This window comes from Cupressus sempervirens, chromosome 2 (assembly GCF_028749045.1).
Source record: "Cupressus sempervirens isolate cs-2001-9-10 chromosome 2, ASM2874904v1, whole genome shotgun sequence".
In the NCBI taxonomy this organism is placed as follows: Eukaryota; Viridiplantae; Streptophyta; class Pinopsida; order Cupressales; family Cupressaceae; genus Cupressus; species Cupressus sempervirens.
Genome location: NC_143119.1, coordinates 672999862 through 673010056, shown reverse-complemented (window position 1 = coordinate 673010056; position 10195 = coordinate 672999862). Strand labels below are relative to the sequence as shown.

General features: G+C 36.7%; 1 protein-coding gene across 1 annotated transcript; it reads right to left on the bottom strand.

Moving 5' to 3' along the window:
* Positions 1 to 5066: 5066 nt before the first annotated feature.
* Positions 5067 to 9727, bottom strand: LOC149575150 (serine carboxypeptidase II-2-like). Its single transcript, XM_089815012.1, has 10 exons — positions 9315 to 9727; positions 8936 to 9043; positions 8699 to 8794; positions 8500 to 8592; positions 7718 to 7803; positions 7367 to 7630; positions 6990 to 7123; positions 6732 to 6827; positions 6363 to 6468; positions 5067 to 5722 (listed from the first exon to the last, which is right to left on the bottom strand). Exons 1-10 carry the CDS (start codon positions 9592 to 9594, stop codon positions 5558 to 5560), a joined length of 1428 nt encoding a protein of 475 aa, XP_089671138.1. The 5' UTR covers positions 9595 to 9727; the 3' UTR covers positions 5067 to 5557.
* Positions 9728 to 10195: the final 468 nt, after the last annotated feature.

Here is a 10195-nt window from a genome sequence, read left to right as displayed (position 1 = left end):
AAACAATGATTTCTGTAATACATAGGGTATGACAAGGAAGTTCTACTAGCAGGATGTGCTGGAAATGGAAAGGAGTAACTGAGAGGGGATGGGTGAATAAGTTACTACAAAAACAAATCCAAAAGTCCCTTTAAGATGTCAACACAATATAAAACCAATTACTTGTTGTAACTCAATTAACACTGAATATTCTGTTGTAACTCGGTTAACACTGAATATATTACTATCATTCGATTAGTACAGAGATCTTAAGATATTAACATGATTAACCTTAGTTAACTTAGTTGTAGAAACATTTAAAAAAAAAACATGAACACAAGAGACACCAAGATTTAATGTGGAAACCCAATTTGGGAAAACTGTCAATTGCAACTAGTTATTATGTTTCACTCTTTTGAAGTGAACCAAGTGTTAGGAGCCAACCTTGTTAAATGTTACAAAACACATTGTTAGGTGTGAACCTCTTAAAGGTTACAAAACACACTGTTAGGTGTGACCCTGTTAAAGGATTTTATTCACTCTGTTAGGAGTGGTCTTGTTAGAGCTCTTTAGACACTTCAATCTAGAAATGCCACCTTGTTAGAGGATTTACCAAATAGATGTTAGGCTAACTCTGTTAGAAGATTTGATTCACTGCTACAATTATTAGAGAGTAACAATGACTTGATCTGATTGCTGATGCAACTGTCTTTTTTGATTTCAGATCTTTGTTCTGGCTTGATTACTTGATCCTCTTTGATTAGAATGTTCTTTGCAACTTAGTCAACTCGGATACTTTGCCATCTTGCAGATATCCTTCCAATTCGTTTCCTTAATTCATCTTCTTCAATCCTCACCTTGGCCTTATACTTATATGAATAATCTTGTCAAGTTAGCTTGAATAAACTTTTAATCAAATGATTTTCATCCCTTAAGTCAGTGAGCATTAGCCAATCAATCTATCAAACTCAATATGTTGTCACATGCAAATATGATCAAACTAAACAACATAGTATCTAACATCTATGATACTGACAATCACAATATAGTATTTGACCATCAGGTCATCTCAAATGTCATCCAACATGAGTATCAAAGTGTCTCTCGAATCCCAAAATATAACAAGGTACAGAATGCAAGCACGGGAGGCACTACATCCTTCCCCACTAGGCATAGGCTTACTCCTGGAAGCTTGCAAAAAGATAAGGGTAGAAATCTCTCAACCATGTAGCCTCTTCCCAAGTAGCAGAAGTTTCATCGTTCAGGTCCCATTGGACCCTTATTTGCTCTAGATCTCGACCTATGAGGGTCAACCTCCAATGTTGGAGGATATGAATGGGCTCCAAAGAAAGATGCTTGTCCTCCACCTACAAAGCAACCCAATCAAGTACATGGGTCACATCGGGAATATACTACCTCAAAACAAAAACATGGAAAACATCATGGATACACGATAGGCTAGGTGGCAACATTAGTCGATAAGCAACATGACCAATCCTCTCAAGGATCTCAAACGGTTTGAAAAAATGTGTTGCCAATTTAGAGCCTTTCCCATAACGGATGTAGCTCTTTTGCAGACATAGGAAACCTTGTGATAAAATCAATAGATATAGTATCCCACTTCCACTCTGGAATGGTATGCAGTTGCAAAAGGCATGTCGGGTGTTGATGCTCTACCTCTACCAAACCCATGAAACTACGAACCTCAGAAACATTAGTGGGCACCGATCAATCCATGATAGCTCAAATTTTCTCCAAATCCACTTCAAGGGGGAAACCTCCTAATCCACTTCGAGGGGGGCACCTACTATAGTATTTGTTACGACTACAATCCTCAACATGATTATAATTACTAGTCACTAGCTCCTATATATACTAATTGTGCCTTGGCTAACACCCAAGCTAAGTTAGATTCTTAACTATACTCCCTCATATACAATATTAATAATGTACACATCTTATTTAAAAGTTAAGATAGCCATACACTTATTACTCATAACCTAATACTCACTATAGGATCAAGGGTATAACATCCCCAACCACCGCTCTCTCTCTCTCTCTCTCTCTCTAGAAGTGTTTTCCTCAATGTTAATCGATTGTGTATACTTTTATGTAAACTCTCCATCTTCCCATGTAACTAGGACTGAAAACTTCCATCTAATGAGGTACTTTCGGAATGTCTTTGTTCTCAATTTCTTCAAGTGTAAAATTAACTTTTACTCACACATACAAACACTAAATCACCAACCTAGGATCCCTTATTCTAACTTGTTTGTAAGGTATTCTCCTTCTCCCAATTCATTAACACCTTTCCTTTTAATGCCTTCCTAAATCACTTTCAGACTTCAATCCACTCAAGAGTTGCCATTTGAGCAACAAGTGTACCCTTAGTTAATATTTGCTCAATCTGATCTCACACACCCTTCTTAGTAACATCATAACCTTTTCCCAAGGATCATTCCAACCTTGACTTAAACTTCCTAATTCAATTATGTAATTATATAGGCACTCTTCATTTTTCCCCAAACACCTAACACCCAAACCCTTTTATAACATTTACATGATATGAATACTAATACCCTTTTAATGTGATCAGATTTTCACAATCCATGATAGCTATGCTAAGTTTCTGGATTAGATTGTGTAAAGATTTTTTCTTTATCAACGTTTTGAATCACACTACGTGATCCATCATTTGGATGAGACAGCAAGAGGTGTCAAACAATGTAAGTTGATGATGGATCACGTAGTGTGATTCGAAACGTTGATGAAAAAAATCTTTACACAATCTAATCCAAAAACTTAACATTACTAATACCCTTTAAGTGTTCCATTACACCTTCAATGTTCATCTTCTCTTGCTCCCCAAACACATTAATCTATACCCAAGGAATCTTCTTCAACCCTCACAATCTTTAACACCCTTTTTAGACTCTATATACCAACTTTCATGACAGCCTTGACTAGTGCAATCTTGATCCTCCAAACCCTTGAGTCGAAAGGTTATTCATGATGTATTGAGTCGTTTAGAATCATTTGAGTCTATATGTAAAGGAAAATGTAATCAAGTTTGTATGGTTTTCCTTGATCGTCTATTCAAGACCTAGTTTGGTCAAAAGGTCAAAGTGTTACAGAATGACCCATGAGAGGACAAACGAGTGGTAAAAGTTCCAAAATAGTTTATTTTAATGTGTTGGTAATATCCACGTAAATGTCTGAAGTCATTATGTGTCAAAAGTGCAAAATGTTTCGAAAATGCGACTTTGTAAAAGTTGCACATGTTGAACAAATTATTGTAAATATTATTGGCCGGTTGCAAACTGTTTGTAACTGTCAATGCTATGAAGGCATCAAATAGGCGAGATTACAGTAGAGTGACCAAGGGTCAGAAGGGTATTGAAAAGATTGATCAATACCCACTAATTGTCACTATTTCTGCAGAATAAGAGTGACAATTGGGATTTTGTGTAGAAGATTTCGTTGAAGACTACATTTAATGGTGTCAAGAAATGTGAAGGAGGCCACCACTAGGAGTTGATGTCAACAAATCAGTCAGGAAACGTGACTGTCACTGCTATCATCTTCACATTATTCATTCTGAGGTCTTCTAACTCCCGTTCAACCAGTAATCGTGATTCCAACAAAAGCATAATCCTTTAACCATACCCAAGTTCTGATCACAACCAAGAGTGCCGTTTGGGTCAGACAGGGCTGCTGTTTGCTCTTCCATTTATTTATTTTATAGTGTAATGTTATGATTGTGAAGTCTATCGGTCACATGCTCTTTTATCTTCGTAAGATTTTTCATCTGATAGCTGCATATGTTTGTCTAAATGAATGTGCACAGGTCATGTATGGTGTATCCATATTGATACAATATCAATAATAAAAATGTTTCCCAGCTTTGAAAATGCTGCAGACAATTTTGGTGTACCATTATAAATTCGCTATATTATTATCTTAATTTCTCTCTAATTTTCTTTAAGCTACTTTGTGTTAAAACTCTATATTAAGATTTGTAGGTGATGTCATCTTTTATTTCAGAATTGAAAACAATTTGAAGGAGCAACCGAAAGTCCTTTAGTTTTAAGAGAGATGCCAGAGAAGAAAGGAGCAAACTATTCTAAATGTTTATGATAAAAATTGCTTACACAATCAAACTAAAAAAGCAAGCTTATAATGCAAAACAAAACAAATAAAAAACACAAAACATCGGATTTATCCGATTCATCAAATTGGCTACATCTGCAATGGGTAGGGGAAATCTGTGTTATTAATATCTCTGTTTTTGGTTATACATACAGCGACAAAGAATGATTCAGCAATATAGCTTATCATTACATATCCACAATGTCTTTATGAATTTAAAAGTCACCACACATGGAATACCAAGCGGCTTACGAATGGAGGAAAAGGAACAAGAAGTCCATTTAGCTTCACTTCTACTGTATACAACGAGAACAATGGGTGAAAGGAAACATCTGCATTTTGGGGCAAGTTGAGATGGGATGGCACTATTTCCTGAAGAGTACAAAGGCCAACAGCACAGTCCCGGTTTGCTACTTTCAGTTTATCAATAAGTAAATGTACATTAAACTCCTGCACGCCAAATTGGGGATCAAACATTAACAGTAGTATTGTTACATAAAAGAAAGTGAACGGCAGAGATTTGCATCAGATTTTATTGAGCTAGGTTTATTTATCTAAAAGAAATTTGCATGTGAGAAAATTATATGATCTTTATTTTTATTTCAAATTTTATATATTGTCTTTAACATTGCAGAAGATTCCCCTAGACCTATGGGTGTGGTGGCCTTCTCAATTCATTTCATTATGCCAAGTTTCAAATGGAAATCTACAGATAACAATTTAGTGATGTATAATCACGAAAAGAAGAAAACAATTAAGAACTGAGGGCACATCGTCATAAAATTAATGGAAGTGGACTGAATCTGCAGCTCTCCACAATGAATTATTCCTTCTAGTTTAAGATCTGTGTATTCATACAACATCCATGTAACTAGATATTTAAAATGTGTTCCATCACGAAAAGAAGAAAACAATTAAGAACTGAGGGCACATCGTCATAAAATTAATGGAAGTGGACTGAATCTGCAGCTCTCCACAATGAATTATTCCTTCTAGTTTAAGATCTGTGTATTCATACAACATCCATGTAACTAGATATTTAAAATGTGTTAATTAAAGATTCATGATATCTGCATACTCCATCCAGAGATTTCTTGCTTGCAGAGAGCCTGAATTTGCATAATGCAAATATACTAATAAATTTGTTTTACACATCTTTGACCTACATGTCTCCTAAAGTCCTAGCTATGGGAACCTGCAACAGTGCAACCATCCTCAGACAAGTGAAGAGATCAATTGAATTTTCTATCTAGAGTCTATCCATTACTCCACGTGATACTAGTGTCACATCTTGCTTTGATTAGGTTACAAAGTAGCCACAAGCTCTCGGAAAGCCGCCGTAATTTGAAGAGTATAAAAGCTTTTCCAGGTTTATGCAGTGGTATACCTTATGACCTGCCCACTACTGTCACATCTTGCTTCGTGAGGGTTACGAAGAAGCCAGAAGCTCTGAAGGGGCTGGCATTGGCTTGCCCTCTAAGAAGGATTTGAAGAGCATAAAAGCTTTTTTAGGTTTATGCAGTGGTACCTCATGACCAGCCCCTCTGATTGTTACAAATGTCAACCCTTCATACTCTTGAGTCCATCCTCCTACCTGTAAGATTATAAACAATTACCGTTGTCATATAGATGCTATCAGAATTTCCAAAAAAAAAAAATCAAAAGTAAATGCTCCTCCTCATAATTGCACAGTAAGACATATAGTTTAGCAGTTAACTATTTATGATTGCAATAGCTTAAGCCTTAAACAGGTCAGTTTCAAAGTGCCATAGGTAACTTATGTCTAAAACCTGTTGGGGAAGAGATCCAATAGTCGTCAGGGGTCCAATGATCATGAGGGTTTCGTCATAGATACCCTCCAATTACTGCTTTTAAAAAGCTCCAAAAAATGATCACACATGTACTAATAGTTGATCATTTTTTGGCTTTCTTGGTTCCTGATTGGACCATTTGTACCACAAGTACTGTTTTTTTTCTGTGAGTGGCTATTGGGAGGTGAGTGTTTTAAAATGACACTTTTCGGCCCCTTCGCACTCCACAGGCTCTATAGAGAGATCTGCAAGTGCCCAAACGCTGAAACCTTAGCTTTAAGCTCTTGAGTCACCTAGGGAGGTACACCGGAAAAATTGGCATAATCCAACTTATGTTTTAGCCTGGTCAGCTACTGGATCTCTTCCCCTAACCTGCCCACGAAAATTTCGAGGAAATAAAAATAAGAGTAAGACAAGACCCACCTGTCCATCGTCATACCAAGGATGCCATTGAGTGACAGTACGAAGCTTCAGTGCATTTATGGAATATCTGGTTGATGTTACTGGAATTACTGCATCTGTATCTCCACTGAACATCAAAAATACCAAAAAAGTCTTTAGCACATTGTAATAACAATGAAACATAAAACTGTGGTTAAACTGGGTACATTTATGTTCTAGATAAAAATGAATACTTTTGATTATGTTCATGATTTTGGGTAAGATTGTGCGTGAGTTTATCAGCATTAACATTTTGGGTCATATTTGATGATCGCACAAAATCTTACCCAGAAGCAAACATAATATCATGAATTATGGAAAACTGTTATCATTAATAATTTTGAGGGTCACCTGAACATCCAAATACGTAGTTTGGCTTTAATAAGTTCCCGGTAAATTGGCAGCACAGACCTGGGAGAGTCGTTCCAGTTTTCAGAGACTGCATCACTGCATATTGCAACCAAAAGAGATCAGATTAGTCAAAAATCATCATTCCACAAATAATGGAAAAATAAAAATCCATAAAACCATGAATCGTGGAAATGCTCCCGAATTATAAGTCCAAGAAACGAAAGATTCTGCCAGTGCAGTCATTTCATTGATACAAACCTACAAGTTGTCCACCTATAAGGAATTCCTGTAACATTGGCATGAAGAGCCTTCTGCACCTCGGGCAGATTGAAATAAAGTTCAGAATACTTTTCAGTGCAAGGATCATACTCCCCAAACAGGCGCCTCCATGGCTGCCAACAAAATGGCTGTTAGACAAATGGTTTAAGCTAGCGCTTCTCTTTATTTTTCTTTTCCAAAAAAGACTAGCTCAATTAACATAAATTGGCAGTCCAGGGCTATTTGTAAACATGCTCAGTTTAAGAGTGTACTATTTAATTGATGCAAAACGGAAGTTAAGGCAACATTGCATTTTAAACTATGCCCAACCGTATATTATAACATAAAAGAACTCCCAAAGTAACCATGAAACTTACTTTCTTCTTTATAACTTGTTTCCCAGAAGTTCCAGTAATGTTTGAGCAAGGACGAGTGTAGATGCTGTACGGATCTATCTGTCCCATTTCTGCATCAGCCGAATCTAATGCCTTCTCACAAAGATGTGATGGATGCACAAGAGATGAAAAGTCACAGAAAAGGTTAAGCAATCGGTAGGTTCTGTCAGATATCATCCCATGTGACCACATATACTCATAAATCCCTACATTGTCATGAAAATCATCCGTAACTGCGTTTCCAACCTGCAACAGTCATGTAATTTATGTTAAAGAGGTATTTAATTTTCATGCAAGTGCATATATTATAGATGACTCGAGTTAGGACCTTACCATGTACCCCTTCAGGTTAATAACTGGATTTTTCAGGACCTTGTTGCGCCTGTAGATAACTTGAGCAAGTTGAGGAACATAATGCCCTGAAGAAATTAGCATTAAAAGAATATATCAGAACCTATTTGCTTCTCCATTGATAAAAATATGCACAATATGGTCTCCAATAAAAGACTTCTCATCTAAATTCCACATTCAAGTCCAGAGAACCTTCACATTCTTAAGTGCTTTTATCCTTCCACTAAATCTCAGTATAGAAGGATCAAAGGCTGCAACATTTATGAGTGGAAATCTAGCTCAACCATATCAAATCAGCATAAATTCTACAGCTAAAATCAGAAGACGCCCTAATGTTTTGGAATGCAGCAAAACCGAAAATTAAGATATCAGGACTGAAACTTTCCACGTGTAATTAAAGAGGGGTCTTGCTCAAATTAATCAGAGTTCTACAATTTATTTGAGAATTGCATAAATAAATTTTTAGATTTTTATTATATATATTTTTAATATCAATATTTCAGATCACACTCCATGATCCATCATCATTATCTAGTTCTTTCCATATGATGGAGGTTGTCCCTTCATACATCCGTGTCAACAAACGTTAACTTCTCTCAATCATATTCATGTTGCCATATATAACACTAATTTTCAACGAGAAAATATGCCACCATACAAGTGTATCTGTGCACGCTAAAAATGAAAGAGAATTGTAAGATACAACCAAGTCCACAAGCTAGAGAATGCTAAAGTCAATATACAAGCTAAGGAAGTGATGTTACCTCCATAACTCTCTCCGGCGATGTAGAAGTCTCTATTCTTATACTGAGGAAACTTTTCCAACCAGTTAGTCAGGAAAGTGAATGAATCTTCAGCTGCAATTCCAAGAACACGATTTATTTATATAAATCTATTCGTATTCTGGTGAAAAACAGAGGGGTATAAAATCAAAAAGTAAACAAGGCAGTAAAAACATAGTACCCGTGTGTCTGTCTCCGGATTTCTTAATGTCTGAAGAACTGTTGGTGTAAGAGTAGCCGACTCCAGCAGGGGAATCCAGGAACAGGATATTGGCCACTACAAGATAGCCCAAATATCAGATACATAAAAAATAAATTTGATAAAGCATGAATTCCAGAATTTTTTCTTTTTAATTTAAAAAAGTGGGGGTATTACACAACCCATCTTTAAGCCTTACTAGTTTCACAAATCTCTTACATTTATTCCATGAATATGGATTAAGAAAGACCGTTTTCCCGTCAGAATTGATATGAAAAGGCCCAAGCTCTTCAGCTTCCCCATATGCCACAGACGAACATCCAGGGCCTGCACCAAAATAACGATATATCACTAGAACGATCAGCAACATTCATTTTGAACAAAAACGTTTTAGATCGATCCAGGAGGTTAGTAAGTTTATCCAGACAAGCCCTAATAATTAGAACTTGATGTCACTGGAATGATCGACAGATTTCATTTTGGGACAAAGGCATATTAGAATTATCCTGGAAATAAATAGATTTCTCCAAAGAAGCCCCAATTAAAAACCCCAAATTAAGAAGAGAAAGGAAAATGGTAGCGAAACAATTATACACACCTCCATTCAACCACAAAAGGAGGGGCTTGGATTGGGCGTCATCGGTTGCTTCAATAAGCCAGTAGAAGAGAGCTCTGCCGGCCTTTTTGTCTACAGTCACATACCCCGAATATTGGGCAAAGTCCACATTTGAAGGCTGCCCAGGCAAACCCTCTATTCTATCGTTCATTTGCTCATTTTTCCAATCCAATTCTTCCTCTGCTGCAACGAATACTGCGATGTGCAGCAACAACACAATCACAGCACACCCCATATAAACTTTTGCTCGGCCTCTCTCCATGTTATTCTTCTTTCAGAATCCGAATATGGTGTAGCATCACACTACAATCTTTTCAAAATATGATTGTTCTGAGGAGGACGGCCATGGCGTACGCTTTTATCCACTCAAGCGGAAGTAAGATGATTGCTCACTTCACATGAGGGATTTCTTGCTTCTCTTTTAAGACGCTATTGATTGCCGTAACGTGCTTTTCCTGCAGGCCAGGGCAAAGGCTGCCCATTTCGTACTCTGTTGATATTTTGGTGTTTGTGTCGAGAGATTCTTCACATTGGTCGTTCTGTAAAAAGTTAGTGCAAATTTCCAAACAGTGTAAATTTCTGTCGGGGTTTACCTGCGTCCAAGATCTATGGAAGCCCCTCCAATCTCTTCGGAATGAATCGGCACCTTTCAAGTTTAAAAATATGCGAAGCTCTTTAGGAGATGTAAATAGATTAGAATATTAAATGTAGGTTAATTTTGGATTGGTTAGAAGAATGAAATAAGGAAAAAATATATTTTATTTTTTAAGGTGGTGGGTGGGTGTTGCCTACTTTTGTTTCTTTGTCATGGTTTTTAGTATAATTGGGTGAGGGTGTCCTAGGTAAATAAAAAATAATACATT